This window comes from Scyliorhinus canicula, chromosome 1 (assembly GCF_902713615.1).
Source record: "Scyliorhinus canicula chromosome 1, sScyCan1.1, whole genome shotgun sequence".
Lineage (NCBI taxonomy): Eukaryota > Metazoa > Chordata > Chondrichthyes > Carcharhiniformes > Scyliorhinidae > Scyliorhinus > Scyliorhinus canicula.
Genome location: NC_052146.1, coordinates 283,675,566 through 283,700,965, shown reverse-complemented (window position 1 = coordinate 283,700,965; position 25,400 = coordinate 283,675,566). Strand labels below are relative to the sequence as shown.

The window sequence follows — 25,400 nt, the reverse complement described above, 5'->3', positions numbered from 1 at the left end:
AGCCAAATGGGTTAGTCTATGGATATAGTTTATACAGACTGCCAGAAAATATTCAGTAAAATTCCACCTAAAAGACAGTTTGCTGAAAGGGTGGCATGGTAGCACAGTGGTTAGCACTGTTGCTTCACAGTGCCAGGGACCCGGGTTCAATCCCGGCTTGGGTCACTGACTGTGTGCAGTCTGCACGTTCTCCCCGTATCTGCTTGGGTTTCCTCCGGGTGCTCCGGTTTCCTCCCATAAGTCCTGAAAGACGTGCTGTTAGGTGAATTGGACGTTCTAAATTCTCCCTCAGTATACCCAAACAGGTGCCAGAGTATGGTGACTAAGGGATTTTCACAGTAAAGTCATTGCAGTGCTAATGTAAGCCTACTTGTGACACTAATAAAGACTAGTAGATTATTATTATAAAGCACATGGAACTGAAGGCAAATTACTCAACTTGTTAGAAAATGAGTTAGGTGATAGACGACCGAGAGTAAGGATATTGGGTATGTGCACACAAGGATTAATTTGATGCCTTAAATATTCACTATATTTATTAGTGACTAAGGTAACAGGTTAGAAAGCCACATATCAAAGTGTGCTGATGACACTCCGATTAGTGACATAGAAGGTTTGTAGACCGTTGCATAAAATTACAAAGAGAAATTGTAAAATGAAGTACAGCGTTCAAAACTGGGGTAGATGGTTTCATTGCAGGTAAGTGTAAAGTCATCCATTTTGGACCAAAAATAGAATAGATCTAAGTACTTTTTAAACCATGTAAAATTAGGAACAATGGACGTCAGGAGAGATTGCGGGGTCTTCGTACACAGATCACCAAAATACAGTAGTGAAGTATAAAAAAATGTTTTTTTAAATTAGCCTGTTAACTAGAGGGCTGGAACATATTGGTCAGGAGGTTTCTCTCCAGCTTCACAAAGCTCTGGTTAGATCACATCTGGAGTACTGTGTATAATTCTGGGCAGTGCACCTCAGATGGAAATATTGGCCTTCAAAGGGGTACAGCATGTATTCACCAAAAAGTTATCAGGACTCCACGGATTAAATTATGAGGCAGGATTCGGGGTGATTGAACCGGGGTGTTTTCTTTTAGAATTTTTGAAGGAATTGATATATTAGATGGAGTGAATCATTTTCTGCTGGTGGGAGAGTCAATGTCAAGAGGATATAATTTTGAAGTCCAGAGCCAGACTACTTAGCACAGAAGTTAAGAAACACTCCTGCACACAGGATGAGAGAAGTCTAAAGCATTATTAAAATGCTAGCTCCATGAATAATATTTAGTACGAAGCAAAGAGCATTTTGCCTCTTTGACTTTTCAAGGAGGCGCCTTGAAGGAGTTAGTTAGCAGAACAGGTTCAAGGGCTGAATGACCTACTCCTTTTTCTCTGCGCTATCTGTGAGATTAGCATTTGAACCCATTTATACGGCAGTCCTGTACCTGCTATTTTAGAAGTATCCATTCTATTTAAAAATACAAGAGGTAAATCATTCTGTTAAAATAGCAGTTGGAAGAATGTCTTACGATACATGATCACAAATAGTAATTTGTGGGCTATAGGTGTCGAAAATCTTTCTGAATTCTCGTTATTCTCCAAACTATCCAAAAAAAGGTTGTGTAATATATTGATAATGCAAAAGCAGCTTCAATTATCAAAGTACTTTTTCAGCAATAAATATATCCTGCTTCATCCAACTCTTGACATGTCCAGCAAGTGCTTTATAAAGAGGCATCCTTTATGATCAAAAGATCAAAATGTTTAACAATACAGATGTAAATATTACTCAATCTGGAAGCCTCTCTTTTGCTTGCACACAAGCAAATCATACTGCTGCATTTTCCATTTTCGAATGTTGTCACCATTCATTTTTATTTGGTCCTTCTTCCTCTTGACACTGTAACATTCTTCATTGTAATTTTCTTCAATATCATTGAATAGTCACAGCCACATGGTCATGATGTATCTATCGCTTGTTCCCTTGTTTTGTCATGTGATCGTGTTAAAATCCTACCAAAGAAAGCGTCGTCTTCATGAAAGCAAAACCACTCACCAAACACCGCTCTTTGAAAAATGCCAAATTCCAAATGGCAATCAACTAAATTAGATTTTGAGTAGATGCTAGCATTAGATATTAAACAGATATCCAACTGCACCGACTTTTCAAGTACTTTTACAACAGCAGTGTGTATTAAACCTGTGAACCATATAGTAGGATGTGTGTGTGTGTGTGTGTGTGTTTGTAAAAAAAAATTGTGTTGAATTGTTCATTTTTAATTCATTGCATAAATAAATGTTAAAATAAACATAGGGTTTGTTAGTTATTGAAAAATACCTTTTTTGTTTGATATAACATAAACCCTTTGTTACTTAGTTAGAAAGAAACCAAGGAAATGTGTTTGATTGTTCTTTTGATATATGGTTTTATTTTTGTGTGATTTTTACAATTCTGTTTGCCTCTCTTTCAACCTACCCAGATCCTATAAAATTTAGAGTGAAGCTGAGCATAATTTCTAACTACCTAATCTCATCTTTTTTTTCTTTTGATTTCAATTGTTCTGTCTACCCCTCCTCAGTCATCACTCATGAGCGCGGTAATTATAACTCTGCCATTTCCTTTGTTACCTTTGTGTCAGCACTGTACAGGTCCTGAACTCTGCCAATTTGCACTCTTTAGACATTATGCATAGTTGTTAATGAAAAAGAAAACATATATTTCTGGGTTTTTTTTGCTTTAGAAAAAGTTTAAGCTTTTTAGCCAACCTCACGTCTGTTTTGCCTCTCTCTCAGGATTTGCACAGTAACTGTCACACTAGATGTAAGAACTGTGAGCCGTTAAAGTGGCATAGTTTGCAGTGGTTGGATGTGCCGAACTGTGGTGGTGTACAGTTACTGTAGTTCTTGTTGTGTATTCAATGTGGCTTTATGGCTGCACCTATCAATGTGCAAGTAACGACTAAAGGACTTTTAGTGTTACATTTTATACCTGATTTAATTTTTCTGTTGCTTTAAAAACTGATGTGCAGTGGCGCTGTTATTTGTTGTGATGCAGATGACATTCTTTGTGTGAATTTACTGTGTGTTATACTATATACCTTCTTTTGCAACCGGGTTCCTTTGCACATACTGCAATGTAAGGTTCAGGCTTGTTGCAAAGGGCCTTTGTACAGTTTTGGCTCTTTAGGGTGAGCCCGTTCAATATAAAACTCCAGAAATCAGAATTGCATACTGGTTGCAGAAATTGACTAATAACAGGTATCGGACATGTTTGCCCAAAGAAAGGATTGGTCAGTTAGTTCTCAGTTTAAAGTCTCCACACTGTGGACATTGTTTTGAATGGGTGTAGAAAGAGGTGCAGTCAGCAGAGTTCACATTTTCCCAAAATTGAATAGAACTATTCAAAGAGGGATAGAATGTTGATAGCTAGTTCTCCAATGCCAGAAAATTGGAAAATAGGTTTAATCAAGATCAAAATCTTTCTTTTCCTCATTGGAAATCTTTGGAAAATTTTCACAGTTGTGATGCCAGACAACCAAGAGTTGTGATGAGTTTTTAAAAAATAAATTTAGAGTATCCTTTAATTTCCAATTAAGGAGCAATTTAACGTGGCCAATCCACCTACCCTAAACATCTTTTGGGTTGTGGGGGTGAGACCCACGCAGACATGGGAAGAATGTGCAAACTCCACATGGACTGTGACCCAGTGCCGGGATCGAACCTGGAACCTCAGCGCGGTGAGGCAGCAGTGCTAACCCACTGCACCACCGTGCCACCCAAGTTGTGTTGAGTTACGAACTGCTTCAATGCCACATGAATGAGTTTCTGAACTTGGCCTCTGGATGAAATGCGAAATCCCAGCATTCCTTCCCTCACAGCACTGTGGGTGCACCTACCCCGCATGGATTGCAGCAGTTAAAGAAGGCGGCTCACCATCGCTCTCTGAAGGGAAATTAAGAATGGGGAATACATGCTGGCCTAGTCAGCGACGCCTCTCCATAAAGGAATAAATAAAAAGTAAAACTGGCTCCTTGACCTCAGAAGCAGTTTATGTATTGGTTTTCCCTTTTGGGCGCTTTTTACGCTCCATGTAAGAAACATCGCTGTTAATGCCATTTCCAAAGAGCTTCCAGTTATCTTTCACTGAAGTTAAGTGAGAGGGCGGAAAAAGCTCAGCTAAAATTCCTGTGCCATTTTTATCCTATTATAACGATCCCACCTTCCTCCATGTTGCACGCAAATTACAAGCCACAGAGCAAAAATGATATCCAATGTTTCTGGACCCAGTATGCATTTTCAGCCCAGTCATCTAGGTCTAGTCAGTAATTGAATTCACATTCAAATAACCACCAGTACCTTTTGCTTTTCTTTTCCCTACATTGATGTTTCATTCATAGTACTCCGTCCACAGTACACATCTGAAAAGTCCCATGTAAAATCATAAATCCATACAGCATTAGCTTCTTCTGTCAGCCATGACGTGTCAGTGGTCTCCTCCATATTTTAGAAGTGTTGACATGGTTCACGGCCATAGCCTAATGAATTTGGTTCTAATTACTAGTTCCATTGATTGAAAATTGAAACTGAACTCAGGCGTTCTTTCTTCCACTATCATGGTGGACATTGTGTGGTTGTTCGGTTTGAATAATTCCACACGTCGAATTGACGCCTTGCGAAATTTACATCTCTGAACACTCTGCCAAATTTTTTTGCCGTAAAATATTTATCCGCCCCTCTTCTTTTCAATCTGTTAAAATGTGGCTGGGCCATGTGCATTCTGAGAGGCACGAGGTTGACTTGCTGTTGGGACTTTGCCACTATTCAGTTGGTTGCAGAGGGGTACAACAGTTATCTGGCAGTGAGTCTTTGTTTAATTTGCCCTTTAGCCCATGGAAAGCTGCTTGATCTTTGCTCAATAACTCCCTCTGACAGCGCAGCAAGCCCCAGAACTCAGTGAGACTTTAGTAAGTTAACGTTAAACAGTGTTCAATTGCCCAACCATATTTGAGAATTAAAATATTTTCTGCAAGTAAACCTTATGCCGGTGGACTTAAAGTGAATTTTACCTTGGCCTTGGACATTGTTTCCGGTTTTGCTTCCTTAATCAGAAAGTTTTGCTTCATAGTTCTGTGTTTCATCCCTGTCAAGTGTCTTATGAAAACGTTCACATTGTCAACTGTCTCTATTAACTACTCTCTTTTTAGATAGCGTCTAAATTCAGCCAAATCAGAAATGATTTTTAAGATGAATGATACACAGTCTATAAATGTACTTTGGGCGGTAGAATCTGGAATACGGTTTGACACATCTCCAACACTTGCAAGTTTATCTAAACCAGTGTTAGCCAGGTATTCTAAACCGTGCTCAAACTTAAACAGCTTCACGACACATTGGATCCAATTTGAGCTGTGGAATAAAGAACATAAGGCATAGTTTACTTTGCTGGAGCTCGACAATCACACCTCTTGTCCCACATAACTATCCTTGTCTGCTTTCTGATACTCAGCTTTCTTTAGCTAAGTTAGCTGAGGGGCGGCTACGTTTCTGAATTTGGCATTTGCAGCATCACTACTGCTGAAGCTTGTGTAATTGCAGCTCAACTAACGAAACAACTCTCCTTAGCCCCACTGTCTTGATGTAAATGTTGCCAGAGGATCATAGGTTGCACTCCCCTTTAGCGCTGAACGGTGGTGATTTAACCTGAGGGCCACCACACCTCAGGCAAGGGGCAAGGTTGAGAAGGCGGGTCCTCAGCAGCTATGGTAATTGAACCCACACTGCTGACTTCGCTCCACACCACGAACCAGCCGTCCAACCAACTGAGCTAACCGACACCATACGGTCCTGATATGCCACCAATTAAGCATTACGGAAACATAGCCATTTGCTTTATATTGTTGTTCAAGGAAATTTTAAAATTATCTTCTATCATCAGGCCATTTGCACCTGCATTTTAAATCCACACACACACATATACAAGACCACCTTGACTGTATTTTTAAATACATAATTTTTAAAAAAATCAATAAATATTGGCCACAGCCATGTCAACTTCTAAAATCGCTTTCATGTGTTTTGTGTGTTTTCAGGTTTCATTTTGGTAGACATATTTTGTGCGTGGCTGTTTTCATTTTGTTCTCTATCTGTGAAGTGCACTGAGTGGGCTTCTGATAGAACAGTAGCTATGATTAGCAACTATTGGGAAAAGAGGTGGGATATATATTTGTAATTTAATGAAAGGTGTGCAAATTTTTTAGATTTAGGATGCACACGCCAGGCTCCTGATACTGATGCACTGCACTCTCGCTCTCACTGACATCTTGTAGGTGAGAAGGTGATGCAGGATGATGAGTTTACGTGTGATCTCTTTCGATTTCTCCAGCTGCTCTGTGAAGGTCACAACGCAGGTGTGTAACAAAAGGCTGCATGTGTTCCCTGGACGTGGAACAGCGCGCTTACACTATAATTGAAACACTTAACAGCGACCATTATCACACTTGATTCTGTTTTATCTTTTGACTGGTAAACTATTGACATAGAAACTATGATGAAAATCTACCTTAAAACTGAAAGGATTTTTAATTATAGAGTCCAGGAAGATCCAACCTTTGTGGGCTTGGAAGCCAAATGCATGTTTCAAAGAGAGTGCCTTGGCCATAAATCATTGCACGAGGTGTAAAAATGGAAACATTCCACATGCAGGAAGTTCACAACAGCCCATTGCACAAACTCGTGTCACACAAAGCATGAACTTGCAAGATTCCTAACATTAAAAAACAAGAGCAGCATACACAAAATTGTGAAAACAAACACACAGAAAGATGCAAACTCCCCTATACAAAGTACCAATACTCTGCATGTGCGCAGAATATGAGGTCCTAATATGCAAATAGCAGCACCATCCGCATACTAAAACAGACAACCAAATGATACAGAAAGCTTTTGTTTACAGGAAAATAACTAAACTTTCCCCTACACAAAAATGATCTCAAGAAACAATAAAAAAAGCAAAATTCCCAGGTCCAATACTGATGAGATCTTCCCCAACACGATGACCCCATCCTCTAGTGTAGAAAATTCGCAAGATTCTCATGCCAAAAAAAGTGAAGACAACAGGCTACATCTTGGACACTTCAGATTGAACAATCGTTGATTACGCTTATCATCTTTGTTTCTCTATTGGATTACTATCAGATAGTTATGCATAACCTGCCGTGAACTGTGACAATAGAAAGTACATTCATTTGGATCGCTGTTCATTCTTTAAATTCTAATTTCTTTGTCTAAAGATTTCCAGAATTACCTACGAACCCAGACGGGCAACAACACAACAGTCAACATCATCATTTCAACTGTGGACTACCTCTTGAGAGTTCAGGTATGGTCTGTCAAAGATATGTGCGCATCTTCAATTTTGATTGGAGTAGATCTTGTGCAGAGGGAATGTACAAAACAAGTGAAACTTGGGTATCATTCGCCGTGGTCCCTATTTGAACCAGGAGTCGGCTTCCAGTGGCAAAAGAACTGGATAAGTGTGTTATGGGCCAGGGTTTAGAGAACCCCAAAGTGTATCATGGAGTTCACCTGACCCACAACTTTTAATAGATTGTGGTATGGGGAGCACACAGCCCACTCTACAGGTCTGGTACAGCAGAAATGGAAAAGTATTTTTTTTAAAGCAAAACAATGTTTATTCTATGAACTCAAGTTAACCTTTTTAAAACATGGCATAACTTGGAGTTGCTATATAGCATCTGGAGTCACAAAAGCTGTAATCTTCTTCACCCTTTCGGATAAAGGTACCTGCCAGTAACCTTTAAGTAAATCCAGTTTGGAAATAAAAGCTGATTGCCCCACTTTCTCAATGCAATCCTCCAGATGTGGGATAGGATAAGAGTCCGTTCTTGTAACTGCTTTAACCTTTCAGTAGTCCACGCACAACCATTGGGTACCATCTGGTTTAGGCACCATCACTGTGGTTGAGCTCCATTGGCTGCAACCTACTTCAATTATGCCATTTTTAAGCATACTCTCAAACTCTTTGTTAACCTGTGCCAATTTTAAAGGGTTAAGTCTATATGGATGTTGTTTCATTGGAACAGCATTTCCCACATCTACATCATGTATAGCCATTTTAGTACTTACCAATTTATCTCCACAAACTTGCCCATGTGATATAAATAACTCTTTCAGGTCAGTTTGTTTTTCCTCTGGAAGGTAATTCAACAATTTATCCCAATTTTTAAAGAACATCCTCATTTTCCAATTTAATTTGAGGTATGTCAAATTCACAGTCATCTGGAGTTGGTTCATCACTTTGAGTTAGAATCATTAAAACCTCCTCCTTTTCTTCTTTCCTTTCAAAGTACCTTTTAAGCATATTCACATGACACACTCGGTGAGTTTTCCTTCTATTTGGCGTTTTTACCACATAATTCACCTCACTTAATTTCCTTTCAATCTGATAAGGTCCACAAAACCTTGCTTTTAAAGGTTCACCTACCACTGGTAACAACACTAAAACTTTATCTCCAATGGCAAAACTACAAACTTTGGATTTCTTGTCCGCTACCCGTTTCATCACATTTTATGCAACTTTTAAATGTTGTCTAGCCAATTCACCTGCTCTATTTAATCGTTCCCTAAAATTTGGCACGTAATCCAATAATGTAATTTCCGATTTCTCACTCACCAATTTTTCCTTAATCAATTTAAGTGGTCCTCTTACCTCATGACCAAAACTTAGTTCAAAAGGACTGAATTTGATTGACTCATTAGGTGCATCCCTAATTTCAAACAGGACAAATGGAATTCCTTTATCCCAATCCTCTGGATAATCATGACAATAAGCCCGCAGCATTGTCTTTAATGTCTGATGCCACCTTTCTAATGCTCCCTGCTATTCTGGATTGCACGCAGTTGATTTAAATTGTTTTATTCCTAAGCCATCCATAACTTCTTTGAATAATCTCGAGGTAAAATTTGATCCTTGATCCGATTGTATTTCTGTGAGTGTTCCGTTTTGAGTAAAGAATTTAAGTAACTCCTCCACAATCTTTTTAGCTGTAATATTACGTACTGGAATGGCCTCTGGAAACCTAGTAGACACATCCATTATAGTCAAAAGATATTGGGCGCGATTCTCCCTGGCCGATTTTTGCGACGGCCCGACACAGCCACGTTCCCGACGTATTCACGTCCGGGAAATGGGCTAGGAACGGGGCCGCGTAAATCACGTGCGCGATGACGCCGGAACACGACGGCGACACGAACACGCCCACGTGAGGCTGCCCGACGCCGTAAAAAGGCGCGGGCGAGCACAGAAACTGTAGGCCAAGATGTCGGAGCCAAGGAGAGCAGCCCTGCGATTCTTGGAGGCTGACGTCGAGACGCTGCTGGATTCAATCGAGCAGAGGAGGGGCATCATCTGCCTGCGTAGAGGGCATCGCCACCCTGCCAGCGCAGTGCGCCAGGCCTGGCGTGACGTGGCTGCTGCCGTCAGTGCTGTGGGGCAGACCCCTCGCTGTGCAGAGCAATGTAGGAAGAAGATGCACAACCTCACCAGGGCTGCCAGGGTAAGTACCAAGAGGGTGCCCCCAGGTCACAACCATCCCTACCCCCCTTACTTAATCACCCACCTCCCCCCCCCCCCCCCCCCCCCCCCCCCGGCACTGCGGGGTGGAGGGGGATTGGGGCAGAGTGAGTTGAGGGTGGTTCACAAAGTAGTCGCAGACCCAGCGCTCTGGCCCCCGTGGAGAGATGCAATGGTCTTATTACAACTTGACCCCCAACCTGTGCCAGTATCTGAACGGCCTGCTGATACCTGCCGTATTGTAATGATCTACCTATGCACCCTCCCCCAACAGGACAAGACCGCTAACAACACTCGTGAGCGGAACAAGACTGGAGGGGTTCGCCCATCCTGCTCCCCCACACCACGTTTGAGCAGAGGGCACTGGACCTTGTTGGGGGATCTGCCACCTGGGAGATCGCGCAATGCGAGGTTGGTGGAGCTGCAACAAGTGAGACAACCCTGCATGACAAACACCCCCCCCCCTCCCCCGTCCTCTGTCCCTTCACACTCTGCCCACTGGGCCACCTCCCCCATCCTCTGTCCCTTCACACTCTGCCCACTGGGATACCTCCCCCATCCTCTGTCCCTTCACACCCTGCCCACTGGAACACCTCCCCTATCCTCTGTCCCTTCACACCCTGCCCACTGGAACACCTCCCCCATCCTCTGTCCCTTCACACCCTGCCCACTGGGACCGTCCAGCGCCCGGCCGAGCGTCTCTAAATAACCCGTTTCATTCTCTTCCCTAGGACGTGATGCCGAACGACCAGGGCTGTGTGCCTCCAGGCGGAGACAGGCATCTGCCCCCACCGCACCCAGGGCCGCACGACAGAGGGCGCCCGATCAGCGGGGAGTCCCATCCTCCCCAACCGAATCTGTGGAGCAGGACACCCAGAGGGCGGCGAGAGAGGAAGAGAGAGAAATGGCCCGCCAATGCCCTGCGGCCTCTCAGCGACATAAAGGAGGCGTCAACCCAAGACGACCTTGAGCTTGCGGCACTGCTATCTCCCACACCATCCACCATCCCAGAGACACTCACCCCGGTTGGGCTATTTAGTGATGAGGCTCCTGGGTTACAGTCTGGGTCGCACATCACAGCTGAGCAGGTACAGCAGGTGGAGGTCGGAGCAGCCGAGGGCCCGGACTGGCAGAGGGCAGGCCAGGCCCAGCATCCAGCTGGCTCCCAGACGTTTTCCGAGTTCCTGGAGTTTCTCAACCCACCCACACAGCCGATGCATCAAGAAACCCAGGGATACAGTGACGGGATGAGGGCTGTCTTCCAGACTCTGCAGACGCTGTTAGAGGAATCGAACCGCGTCCAGGAGCAGGGAGTGGTGCCGCTCATGGCAGCAACCCAGGCCGACACCGCACGGGTGGCATCCGCGGTGGAGGCAATGGGTCAGGTCATGCAAGGCGTTGGGCTTAATGTGCACGCGTCATCCTCGGCTCTGGACAGGGTTGCCCTCTCACAGGCAGCAATGCGCCAGAGCCAACACGACATTGCCGACGCGCTGCGGGCCTTGGCCGAGTCTCAGCAGGTCATGGCCCAGTCGCAGCACGCCATGGCACAGTCACAGCAGTCAATGGCACAGTCCCAGCAGTCAGTCGCGGAGAGCATCAACCACCTGACACATGTGCTGGATGGCGTCGTGCACTCACAGGTTGAGATCGCACAGTCCCTGGTGGGAATGTCTAACTCCCTGGACTCCGTCTCTGCAAACCTTCGGATCCTGGTGGAGCAGCCGAGGGCCCGGACTGGCAGAGGGCAGGCCAGGCCCAGCATCCAGCTGGCTCCCAGACGTTTTCCGAGTTCCTGGAGTTTCTCAACCCACCCACACAGCCGATGCATCAAGAAACCCTGGTTGCAGGCCTCCAGGACTGGCAGCGCCAGGTGTCGGTGGCGCGACGGGGCACCTCCCCGCTCGCACCTCTGTCCCAAAGTGAGGCCCGGGGGCCACCGGGCTCCCCGAGGGAGGAGGAGGTTTTGGGGCCCGTCCCATTAACTCCATCACGTGACGTCCCGGAATTCTCGGCCTCCCCCGTCCCATCCCTGGTGCATCGGGTGGGCAGCAGGCAGAGCAGGGTGGCACAACGTCACCCGGGACGCCCGCAGAGCAGCCTGGCCCATCAAGGCCGGGTCGCCCCAGGAAACGCTTGCCGAAGGAGAAACAAGTCGAAGGGGGCGATTCGCAGCAGTCTTCCTCCACTCCTGCTGTATCATCTGGGGAATCACTTAGACGTAGTGGTAGGGCCCGTAAGGCAACAAAGAGGGACACTGAGTAAGTTGGCACGGGTGAAGGGCACAGTTTAGTTGTAGGGGCTAGGGCACAAGTAAATGTTTGTTCACAATAAACGCACTGTTCCACCTTACTTGTAATACCGTGTGATTGTTCCACAGCCACAGGAATCGTGATGGTGACCGAGTGTCGCTGGGGTGACGATCGGTGAAACTTCGGTGCCGGGTGTGCAGTCCCTTCCCCTCCCCCCACCCCCTCCACAGCTACCCGACGCGGGCAGGTGATGGAGTGTCCGTGATGAACTCAGCGGCCACCAGGGTGGATGGTTCAGCTATTACCATGGGTCAGACTCTCTCTAACTATTCTGAGCTCACAGCTCATCGTAGAGCGGGCTGTCATCATTCCACATGGCACTAATCACACCTGCTGACACAGCCATCAATGTTGTGCCATACCGTCTGGACCCAGTGGTAAGGGTGATGCCGAAGTGGAGCAGGGTACACGGAGAGGGGGTGTGGGGGGGGTTGTGGTGGGGGCAGTTGTGTGTTGACCCTCTGCACGACTAGCGATGCAGGTGGTGGTTTGGTGTTCAGCGACGCGTGAACCGTGCTAATGAGGAAGTGAGCAAACGAATATGAGGGACAGTAGGACCCTGAGGGTAATGTGTTCACAGACAGAGAACAAAGAGGAGAGCAAAGCATGGCTCGGGGGATGGTAGCCTCGTGGAGAATAGTGAAAAGGATGCTGGGTTAAAAATGTGCCCAGGATAAAGAGAGCCAATTAGGATATAGGGCCAGGTCAGGAGGTGTGTAAAATGACCAATGGTAAGTTTGTATGCAAATCTTGATGTAATTTGAAGTATATCTCCAGAGTTCTTTTGTTTGAGAGTCTCTTAATCCTGGAGGCTGCAGAAGACAGTATGTGTGTCCTGTGGCTCTATGGATTGAGTCAGCCTTGCAAGTTAATTATAATTAAATGATATGATACCTGCAAATCCATGTCAGATTTTATTGAATCTAGACTGACTGCAAATTAACCATGAATTAACATTGCCACCAAGGCGTCGCGTGCCCGCCGTCCTCGCCGGGTCCGTCGTGCCGCCTCCTGGGCATCACCAGCACCTGGGTCGTGTCTGCGTGCTGCGCCCGCCACTCCGCCAGCCTCCTCCTCCCTCTCCTCCTCCTCCTCTGTGCTGGCGCCACTGCCACTGGCTTCTCCCTGCGCCTCCTGCAGCAGGTCATCTCCCCTCTGCATCGTGATGTTGTGCAGCGCACAGCAGACCACTACAATGCGAGCGGCCCTGTCGGGTTGGTACTGCAGGGCCCCTCCGGAGCAGTCCAGGCACCTGAATCTCATCTTCAGGAGCCCAAGGCAGCGCTCCACCACACCCCTGGTTGCTGCATGGGCCTCGTTGTATCGTGTTTCCGCATTGGTCTGAGGCCTCCATATAGGCGTCATCAGCCAAGACCTCAGCGGATAACCCCTGTCGCCTAGCAACCAGCCCCTCAGCCGGGGGGGACGTCCCTCAAACATCGCAGGGATGTACGACTGTGCCAGTATGTAGGAGTCATGCACACTCCCTGGGAACCTTGCACAGACGTTCATGAACGTCATGTGGGGGTCGCATACCACCTGGATATTCATGGAGTATGACCCCCTCCTGTTTGTGAAGACCTCCCTGTCCTCTGCAGGCGGGCGCATGGGGACGTGAACACAATTGATTGCCCCCTGCACCATCGGTATCCCGGCCATGCTGGCAAATCCACGAGCTCGTGAATCTTGACTTGCTTGGTCCTCAGGAAAGGTGATGTAGCGGTCCGCGATGGAATAGAGGGCGTCGGTCACATCCCGGATGCACCTGTGCACCGATGACTGGGAGATCCCGGAGAGGTCTCCGCTCGGAGACTGGAAGGAGCTGGTCGCATAGAAGTTAAGAGCGACCGTCACCTTGATGGCAATCGGGATCGCGTGATCTCCCCCCGTTCCACGTAGGGCGAGGTGCGCCACGAGGTGACAGATATGTATCACCGTCCGCCTACTCAGCCGGAGTCTCCTCCTGCAGGTGATGTCCGTCATTTTTAGGAAAGGGATCCGGACACGGTACACCCTCGGCCTTGGTCGTCGCCTCTGGCGCCGTGGCTGCACCCTCACTCTCTCCTCCTCCCCCTCCTCCTCCTCCTCCCCATGCTGCTCGCCGACTGGCAACTCCTCGGCCCTTCCCTCTGCTGCTGCAGCTGGCCCTGCATCCACTGCGGGTTGTGGCTGTGGATGCTGCTGCATCGCCAAATGCAGTGCAGCGGCCCCAACCACTGCGCAGAACATAGCCGTTCTGTTCGCAGACATTGTGCTAACCTACAGAAGGGTGGTGGGGGGCAGAGAAACGGGACATGTTAGACGGAGGTTAGTCGACACCTCGGCAGCCGCCTGCCACGGGATACCTGTGTGTCCCGGTGGCCTGGTCGCGCTGCTGACACGCGGGCAGCCTAACCCCTGGTCACTTTCTGCATCCAACGGGCAGTTAACTACGTCCTCTTCACCGGTGCGTCAGTGGCCTGTGGCCGTAAGCCACAGGGCAACCAGCGGCCGTGTCCTCGTGACCGGCACGCCATGGCATGCTGGCAGACACTTTGTAACCGGGGTTGGACGAGTCACTCGCTCACTCTCTCCGTACCCCCCCCCCACTCCCCCCCTCCGTCTCCCACACTCCCCCCTCAGTCTCCCACTCTCCCCCCTCCGTCTCCCACACTCCCCCACCTCCATCTCCCACACTCCCCCCTCCGTCTCCCACACTCCCCCCTCCGTCTCCCACACTCCCCCCTCCGTCTCCCACACTCCCCCACCTCCATCTCCCACACTCCCCCCCCCGTCTCCCACACTCCCCCCCCCCTCCGTCTCCCACACTCCCCCCTCCGTCTCCCACACTCCCCCCTCAGTCTCCCACACTCCCCCCTCCGTCTCCCACACTCCCCCCTCAGTCTCCCACTCCCCCCTCCGTCTCCCACACTCCCCCACCTCCGTCTCCCACACTCCCCCCTCAGTCTCCCCCCTCTGTCTCCCACTCTCCCCCCTCCGTCTCCCACACTCCCCCCTCAGTCTCCCACTCTCCCCCCTCCGTCTCCCACACTCCCCCCTCAGTCTCCCACTCCCCCCCTCCGTCTCCCACACTCCCCCACCTCCGTTTCCCACACTCCCCCCCTCCGTCTCCCACACTCTCCCCTCATTCTCCCACACTCCCCCCCTCCGTCTCCCACACTCCCCCCTCTGTCTCCCACACTCCACCCCTCTGTCTTCCACACTCCCCCCTCAGTCACCCCCACTACCCCCTCCGTCTCCCACACTCCCCCCCTCGTCTCCCCCACTCCCCCCTCCGTCTCCCACATTCCCCCCTCAGTCTCCCCCACTCCCCCCTCCGTCTCCCACTCTCCCTCTCCGTCTCCCACACTCCCCCCTCAGTCTCCCACTCCCCCCCCTCCGTCTCCCACACTCCCCCACCTCCGTCTCCCACACTCCCCCCTCCGTCTCCCACATTCCCCCCATCTGTCCCCCACACTCCCCCCCTCAGTCTCCCACTCTCCCCCCTCCGTCTCCCACATCCCCCCCCCCCGCTCTGGACCCCACTCCCGTTCTCGGGGATGTCTTCCCCGTTGTGGCCAGACTCCAGCAGTGCGCTGAGCGGTGCGCTCACCTCCTCGAAGCGCTCGTCAGCCAGCACAACTGGTTGACGAACTTGAAAAGCAGGTGTGTTGGCCGGCGTGAAAACATTGCGTGATGACGTTGGGACTTCGGCCCATCCATGCCGGAGAATAGCGGGGGGGCCAAAAAGTCGGGCTTCTGGTCGTGTCGGGGGGTCTGTCGAGGCCTTTGCCGGGAATGCTGACGTGTAGTTTGTGTGGGGTTTGGAGAATAGCGGGAGGGCGTCGGACCGGCGTCGTGAAAATCTGCGCGGCCCACTATTCTCCGAACCGGCGTGAGAGCGGAGAATCGCGACCATTGATTCCCACTTTTTGTTTTAGGAAGCGGTCCTATGCAATCAATTAGGACCCATGTAAAAGGTTCCTCAAATGCTGGAATGGGTATTAAGTGCGCTGGTTTTCTCACTGCTTGAGGTTTCCCTATCACTTGACATGTGTGACATGATTGACAAAATTTAACTACATTTTTATGTAGTCCAGGCCAATAAAAATGTTTTTGCATTTTAACTTGAGTTTTCCTTATTCCCAAATGACCTCCCACTGGTACCTCATGTGCAACTCGCAACACCTCATTCCTATATCGTACCGGCAATACTACTTGATGAACTTCTGCCTACTTTTCATCTGTCTGCATATGTAAAGGTCTCCATTTTCTTATCAAGATATCACTTTTACGGTAATAACACTCTGGTAGACACTCAGCTTTCTGATACATCCGTTTTATTTCTACATCTTTCTGTTGCAACTCTGCCAATTTTCCTGAACTATAAATATCTGCCTCATCCTCCACCTGTTGTTCTTTTTCAACCATCTGATCAAAAATCCTTTCTGATAATTGCACTTCAACTTCATCTTCACTCTTTGATTTCTCCTCTTGTCTCAACATGTGACATTGTGACCTTTTTACTACACAATCCAGAAAAATCCCAGGATATTCGTCCTTCAACACTTCAGTTGTCTGATTTTCCACTGGCTTATCAACCACAGTAGGCATCACTCCCATCTGCGATCCAGCTATATCATTACCCAAGATAAAGTGTATTCCTGAACAAGATAGTTTCTCTATTACTCCGACTACCACTTCACCACTTTTCACTAGACTTTCCAACCTTACCTTATATAATTGAGCACTACTCCTCTCACCCTGAATTCCACATATTACCACCTTTTTTGGGAACATTCTTACCAAACTACAGAACTCCTCATCGCTCATCATTAAAGATTGACTAGTTCCCATATCTCTTTCTTTATCTGCTCATCCTTATACACATGAGTAAGCTCTACCCACACAAATAAATTCTTTAAAGAGATCTGGCACCTTCTTATCAATTACCTCTTGATCAGGCTGTGCAATCTTTTGCACCTCCTTCGCTTCATTTTATTTTAACAAATTACCACTTTAGCAAACCCCACTGTCTTATCCTGTTTTACCACATCAGTCTTCCCAGTGCTTTTCTTCCACCACCAACACTGTAACTTTACATGGCCTAGTTTATTACAGTGAAAACATTTGAAACTTTTCATGTCTCTTACACCCTCCTGGATTTCTTTTTTAGTTTGAGGTACACTCTCCTTATTATCTACCATCAGATCACCTTTATCTTTACCACTTGAGTATTTCTCATGTCCCCAGTTTCTATCCCTCACAGGCTGAAATTGATGTTGGAAACCAAACTTTTATTTATGACCTAATTCATAAGCATCTGCCATTTCTGCTGCTAATCTCGCAGTTTCAACCCTCTGTTCTTCCACATGAGTTCACACTACATCAGGAATTGAACTTTTAAACTCCTCCAAAAGTATAATTTCTCTGAGAGCGTCATACATTTGGTCTATTTTCAACGCCCTTATCGACCTATCAAAATTACTCTGTTTGATCCTTTCAAACTCCATGTATTTCCTTAAATTTCTAAACCTTTGTCTGTAGTTCATATGCACCTAAAATGGATTTTTTCACCTCCTCATACTACTCAGATATCTCCTCTGATAGTGATGCAAACACTTCACTCGCCCTACATACCAGCTTTGTTTGAATCAGTAATACCCATATGTCCTGTGGCCATTTCATTTGTTTAGCTACCTTTTCAAATGAAATGAAAAAGGCTTCTACCTCCTTCTCATCAAACCGTGGCAATGCTTGGACATATTTAAATAGATCCCTCACCAAGCCTTTGACTATGCCGCTCTTACTATCCTCATCACTATCATCCAACTGTACATTTCCCATTGCACCTGCCAATTTTAACTGACTGTCATGTTTCATGGCCATTTTCTGAAGTTCAAATGCTCTCTCTTTATCTTTTTCCCTGATCTGTAACTCCCTTTCTCTTTCTTTTTCCTCTCTATCTCTTTCGTATTCAACCTGCTTTAATTCTTTCTCATTTGTTTAATTTGTAACTGAATTTTTGCCATTTCCAATGAGTCAAACTGTATCTCAGGCAACTATAAATGCTTAGCCACCACCAGAATTATCTCATCTTTTCGCATTTTGTCAGGTAATGTTAACTGCAATGTTTTTGCCAAATCTAACAGTCTGCTTTTAGTCTCTGTCCATAAGGTACTGCGTGTGACCATCTCCACCCTCAAAAACTTCTGAATCTCTGAAAGAGCCATTGTCCACAACACACTCCCTACTTTCACTAGAATACCACACCTGAAAAGCAACCACAATATGCTCACCCCTCACTGTCTTTAAGTTCACTAAGCCAATCCAATAGATAGACTTTTATCCTGGACGAGCCCCCAATTTGGTATGGCCCAGGGTTTAGAGAACCCCAAAGCATATCATTGAGTTCACCTGACCCACAACTTTTAATAGATTGTGGTATGGGGAGCACATGGCCCACTCTACAGGTCTGGTACAGCAGAAATGGAAAAGTATTTTTTTTAAAGCAAAACAATGTTTATTCTATGAACTCAAGTTAACCCTTTTAAAACATACAGTGAACATCTTAGCAACCATTAATTCAAATACAACCCCCAAAGAATACAACACTAAGTAATCCTTAAGCTGTCCTTTTAACATCCATAAGACTTAAACAACCTTTAAACAGAAGCACATCAGGTTAAAGTCACTGCTGAGAGCAGGTTTTAATTTTAAATCACCAAAGGATTGATTTACAGTTTTTAGATTACAGAGAGAGAGACTGCAGCTATCCAGTTCTGGAAATGAAACTAAAACACACCCTGCAGCAAACAGCCTAAAACAAAAGTAAAAAGCTGACAGACAGCCCAGCTCCACCCACTCTTTGACATCACTGCAGTAGTAAACACTCATTTCTTAAAGGTACTCTCACTACAGATATTTATATACATACCCATTTATAAACACCCATTTCTTAAAGGTACTCTCACACGACAAGTGGCAAAATGTGCTGGAGCTCAGTAATGCGAGGCACGTGCCATTGAAACCTCCTGGGCTTGTCTGCGCTTCCTGCCAGCTGCCTGCACCAATAGGGTGAAATGTAACAGCTGACTGGCACAGAGGTAAGCTGTGGTCAGGATTCTAGAAGGGATTTTGCAGGAAGTGCGTAACCTGGGACAGGGAAGGCCTAATGTGCGCTCCTAGAACCACGAAACGTGCATCTGCTCCTCGTGGTCCAACAAGCAAAAACAACTTTCCTTAAATGACCCCTTCTGTTGTCAAATGCATTGCCAATAATTGATGGGCAACTCAATCAGCTGATTTAAATTGTCCTCCCATCTGCTTTCTGATGGGCAGGTCAAGTATAAACACCTCTAATTGAATCCCTGGGTAAATTAGAATCTAATTAGTCAATTTATCTTCCCACTACCTGAATCCTATGTTGCCTCGATAATAAAGATCAAGGGGGAGATTTCCAGCCCATGATCACCATCAGAGAGATGAGCGGTAACAGATCAACATTTGCAGCCAGATATGCTGCGTGTTCTGTTTTTAATTCAGATTTCCAGCATCTGCAGTATTTTGTATTTATACTTAAGAAACTCTGCCATTCTTTTATTTCCTTGATCATTTAAGTCCCTGAATGATTCCCACCCTTTCTTTGTCTAATTTTTACTTTTGATATATTTATAAAAGCCTTTTCCATCATGCCTTATGTTGGTTGCAGAACAAGGGTTATAACAAAGGATTTTATAATCACACTGAAACACCTTTTAGTTTCTTAACTCTGCCTGGTTTTCCCCTGTAGCACTAGCCTCAGTTTTGAGGAAGACTTGGAAGCCTGTCTGAATTATTCACATTGAGCTTTGGATTGGATTGGATTTTGTTTAGCAATACACAGTTTGGTATTAAGTTAACTTGCAATGGTCATTGGATTATAAAGTTAGCTGGCCCAAGATTCCACAATGAAACAAGATGTATTGTGAGTCTATGAACATCGTTTCACTCCCATATTTTGTAACTGGACAGGACGATCCCAGAATGGAGCTCTGGCTCAAAAGACAGTGACTTTTCCTTGTTTATAAAAAGTGGGCGAAGAACATCACAGGACCACTAATTAGTTTTAACAACAAGGAAAAAAAACATTAAACATGAAAACTTTTTATTTTAATACATTATGTCTTTACTTCCCCTAGCAATTACACAGAGGATTAACACGGATTACAAAGTACTTCTCAATAATCTCTCATTTTAACGCTTTCCCTTGGCAGTTTGTATTCCGAAATCCAGACCAGATTTTACAAATGACACTTTTCAACAAAGTTTCCACTCCACCTTTAACAGCAAATCTAGTCCAGGATTTTCCACCACCCCTTTTTGGTTTACTTTGCTTTAACTGCCTTTACACAAATTCCAAGATCCAGCCACCAGTTTCCATGGTTATTTCAACTCATATACCACAGGCTGCCATAAAATCTCACGTTTCATTTCATTTTAAAACCGGAAAATCACTTCAGATTTCTTTCTGACGTCTCAGCTTTCTTCTCAGCTCTGTCTTTTTTTTTTACTGAGGAGTTCTCTTTTCGAGTACCTTTAACCTCAGACTTCTTGGAAGCTTCTCTTCACTTTCTCGAGTTTCATTAACTAGCTGCTCTTTAGATCCATGCTCGTTTCTTAAGGGGCAGCAGGGTAGCATGGTGGTTAGCATCAATGCTTCACAGCTCCAGGGTCCCAGGTTCGATTCCCGGCTTGGTCACTGTCTGTGTGGAGTCTGCACGTCCTCCCCCTGTGTGCGTGGGTTTCCTCCGGGTGCTCCGGTTTCCTCCCACAGTCCAAAGATGTGCGGGTTAGGTGGATTGGCCATGCTAAATTGCCTGTAGTGTCCTAAAAAGTAAGGTTAAGGGGGGGTTGTTGGGTTAAGGGTATAGGGTGGATACGTGGGTTTGAGTAGGGTGATCATGGCTCGGCACAACATTGAGGGCCGAAGGGCCTGTTCTGTGCTGTACTGTTCTATGTTCTATGTTCTTCATGGTATGGCTTTTCTTCTAGCAAAGACATGTTTGCTCCCTAGTCTTCTGAACCAACTGCTTCCAGCAGTGCTGTGAGAGCTGCCTCTCTCTCACCACATATCTCCAACTGCAATGAAATTAGCTAACTGAAACTTAAAAGCTTCTCTACATTACAAGGCCCTAGTTGCTAAGAAACATCCATATGCCTTTTATTTATTCTTCACACCATATCCCTCTCTAAGCACAGTAGAAACACAGTTGAAACTTAAGCAAACCCCACACATACAATCACTTTTGTCCAGCTTGAATTTAACTATAGGGTTTACCCTTCCAAGCACATTAGTATTAAATTAAACCCACTTAAAACTATATCTTATTTATAATGTTTGCCAGTACAAATATAAATCCCTTAAAACTACCTCTGTTGTCCTCACAACGCCAATTGGCCCTCTAATCGAACACAAAACAATTAATGATAGATAGTGAATAAGAAGTTGAATGATGGAAACTGTGGCCAGAGAATGGCTGTGCTCGCTGCATGTAATGATTGATATACGTTCAAAAGAACATTTTTACAATGTTGCTGCAAATTATGATGAGAACAACTTGTCTCCTCACTTTCTATTCCTGCAGTGAATGTTAGCTGTGTAGTAGGCAGTAATTTGTAAAATTTTCTTTGTGCTTGGGAGTCAGCACATGTGATAATTGAGCACCAAGTGGATGACCATGACTGGAGTGGGTGCTACCTTTACCTTGAGCTCCTAAAACTGGCCCAGGGAGTGAACAGGTATGACATCGGTTGCTGCACATCTGCTACATTAACAGCGTTTTTCCTTCTTAAGGAGTAATTGAAGAGTTTCTCCCAAATTCCTAAGGCTTGGCTTGTAACGGAAAAGACGTTATTGAGCATATTCATCAGTGGGGAAGGTGAGACAAATGCAGAGATGACAAGGAGACTGCAGAAAACCACAGACTGATGAAAAAGTACTCCATATGGGCTCCTAGGGCATGCGCTACTGTTGATGTCCAGGCAACTAATTCTTGCTGTGATACTATATCGAATTTAGAAAAGTTAGACCAGAGAAATATAGCACAAAATATGTTAAAAGATAAACCTTACAGTATGAATGATGAACGACACGTGGTCAACATTTACTCTACAGAGCAAAGCTGTATTTAAAAGGACACATTCTGGATGGAGCACTGCACTTGATTACTGATCCTGCCAGTTCAGGAATGCTTGCATACTTTGTCGCTTTTTTATTACTTACATTGTTAAATAATCTTATAAATATAAAGATAAGGGGCCAGATTATTTTTGGATGCAGAGGCACAGTTCATTGTCGGAATTGCCATACATGGGGCTGGATTCTCCTCCTTGAGGCGAGTAGCAGGAGTCGGGAAAATTCTCAGCTCATCTATTCCGCCTTGGGAGGAAGTGTCCCCAAGGATGAGAGTTTCATTGTGGGGAGACAGGTGCGGGCTCTCGTTTGGCCAACTGACTCAGGGGAAAGTTTAGAGGCAGTCACAGGGCTTGTTTAAAAGGCCTGCCTCAGTCATGTGGGAGTTGGTCCCAGTTTTCATAAAAGTAGAAAAGACCCTTCAGCCTCCCTTACCCTTCATCACTACTGGCCTGACTCCCTGATAATTGCGGAGGACTAGGAAATGCCTATCCCCACAATGGAGCCAGCCATGTCAAGAATACAGGGTGCGGGCTCATGACCCAAACCATTAAAAGGCACCACTGAAAATCAGAAACTCTGGAAATACGGTCAGCAAACCCGGAATCGGGACCCACCTGCCACTTTTAAAGGCTCCTGAGTCACACTGACTCGGCAAGATATTTTGGGTGGAAATCCAAAATCCGAATTTCCTCTGCATTCCTGATACCGCACCATTTACTTCTGGTACAGGAATGCCTGGCGTGCAAAACGGGGCCCCCTGAGTTTGGGTTCAACATTTTAAATGGGGGATGGAAATCTGATTTCCTCCCGCACACCATTTTCATATGGTAATGTGGGGTTTTAAAGCTCATGAAAGGTACATCAGTTTTAAGAATTCATGAAGAAAATGGAAAACCTGATGGGGAGACTGGAACATGCTGAAAAGAAAGTGGAAAGCGTTTTCACACTTCAGAAGTCATTATTTGGTGCTGTACTGTAATGTAGATGTATTTTTAATGCAGTGATTCATCGTAGAGATCTGACCTTTACAGGCAAGTTGACACGTACATTAACCAGGCTTGTACATTTGTTTACATGCAATACAGTGCTTTTCCAATGGAGAAAGCACCCCAATGCAGTGAAAAAATGTTTAAAAATATCCTGTTAGCCTTTCTGTCATATTTTCTATTGTCATTTAAATGGCATTGGCTGATTTTAAAAAGCTGCTCATAGAGTCATAGAGGTCTACAGCACAGAAAAGGCACTTTGACCCATCCTGCCTGCTCGCGTCAAAACCAACCATCTATTCTAATTCCACTTAGCATTTGGCCCATATCCTTGTATGCTTTGGTATCACATGTGCACATCTAATTACTTCTTAAATATTATGAGGGTCTCTGCCTCTACCGTCCTTTCAGGCAGTGAGTTCTAGACTCCCACCACCCTCTGGATGAAAATGTTTTCCTCACATTTCCTTTAAACTTCCTGTCCCTTACCTTAAATCTATGCCCTGGTTAGTAACCTCTCCACCAAGGGAAAAGGTTTCTTCCTGTCCACTCGATCGATGTATGCCCCTCATAATTTTATACGTCTCAATCTTGTCTCCCCTCAGTCTCCTCTGCTCCAAGGAAAGTAACCCCAGTCTATCCAAACTCTCTTCATAACTAAAACTCTCCAGCCCAGAGAACATTGTGGTACATCTCCTCTGCACCCTTTCCAGTGCTATCACACCCTCCTATAATGTGGATTCCAGAATTTCACACAATACTCTAGCTCTGGCTTAACCAATGTTTTAAACAGTTCCAGCAAAACCTCCCTGTTCTTCAACTCTATGCCTTGCTAGTAAAGACAAGTATACCATATGCCTTCTTAACCACTTTATCCACCTGCCGTGCTACCTTTTTAAAAATAAATTTGGAGTACCCAATTACTTTTTTCTCAATTAAGGGGCAATTTAGCATGGCCAATCCGCCTGGACTGCACATCTTTGGGATGCCGTGCTACCTTAAGGGACTGGTGTACATGAAATTAAATGAAATGAAAATCGCTTATTGTCACAAGTAGGCTTCAAATGAAGTTACTGTGAAAAGCCCCTAGTTGCCACATTCCGGCGCCTGTTCGGGGAGGCTGGTACAGGAATTGAACCGCACTGCTGGCCTGCCTTGGTCTGCTTTAAAAGCCAGTGATTTAGCACATCAAGGTCCCTGTGATCCTTGGTGGTTTCCAGGGTCCTGTCGTTCATCATGTATTCGCTTGCCTTGTTTGTCCTTCCCAAGTGCATTACCTCACGCTTATCCGGATTGAATTCCATTTGCCACTAATCAGCCTATCTGACCAGCCTGTCTATATTCTCCTGTAATCTAAGTCTATCCTCGTTACTATTTACCACCCCACCAATTTTCATATCATCCGCAAACTTATTGACCAGCCCTCCAACATTCATGTCTAAATCACTTATATAAACCATAATCAGCAAAGGCACCAATACTGATCCCTGGTGGACCCCATTGGACACACCCCTCCAGTCACAAAAGCACCCCTCGACCATCACCCTCTGCTCCCTGCCACTCAGCCAATTCTGGAGCAATTTGCCAAAATCCCTTGGATCTCACAGGCTATCACTCTCCCATGTGGGACCTTTTGAAAAGCCTTGCTTAAGTTCAAGTTGACTACGTCAAATGCATTGCCCTCATCTACGCACCTGGTCACTCCGCACAATTGAATTAAGGTGCTCAGACATGATCTCCCTTAACAAAACCATGCTGATTATTCTTGATTAATCCCTGCCTCTCCAAATGCAGATTAATTCTGTCTCTCAGAATTACATCCAATAGTTTCTCCATCATTGAAGTTAGACTGACTGGCCTGTAGTGTCCTGGTTCATCACTTCCTCCTTCTTAAATGATAGTTTTGATACTTGGAAAAATGCTACACTTGAAAACAATGTAATGCCCTGCTCCCTTATATTGATTGATAGACACTGTGGTTTGAAACTGAAAAGAGCACCTACTGTTCTTTCCTTCCCAGAGAGAAGTCTATTGATTGGATAGCTGTGGTCATTATCAATGCTTGGCTGCCTTTCAAATGCTAAGAGGTTTCAAAACTATAGGTGGGTTCCATTTATCTAAGAAGGAATGCCAACTTGAAGAAGTTGTAATAACAAATTGACATCTTTGATGTAATGTCGGGATTGTTGACACAGCTAATAGGACTAAAAGGTTTTTTTTTTTCACACGGCATAATGCATTTTTTCTCAAAATCAATGATATGCAGGTTTTTATTAGATGCTGAGATGGTTTGCCCCTCAATTAATGTAAAATTAATGTGGTTAGCACTGTTGTTTGACAGCGCCAGGAACCCAG

At 45.6% G+C, this 25,400-nt stretch overlaps 1 protein-coding gene across 4 annotated transcripts in view; it reads left to right on the top strand.

Moving 5' to 3' along the window:
* ryr2a (ryanodine receptor 2a (cardiac)) overlaps positions 1–25,400 on the top strand; it is a 936,900-nt gene that overhangs the window by 802,380 nt on the left and 109,120 nt on the right. For 3 of the 4 annotated variants that reach the window (XM_038814319.1, XM_038814294.1, XM_038814310.1), the window contains 3 exons: positions 2,579–2,596; positions 6,326–6,406; positions 7,289–7,377. In XM_038814319.1, the coding sequence (XP_038670247.1) occupies positions 2,579–2,596; positions 6,326–6,406; positions 7,289–7,377 (188 nt within the window). The remainder of the gene's footprint in view (positions 1–2,578; positions 2,597–6,325; positions 6,407–7,288; positions 7,378–25,400) is intronic. The other variant, XM_038814304.1, reaches the window with a different exon arrangement.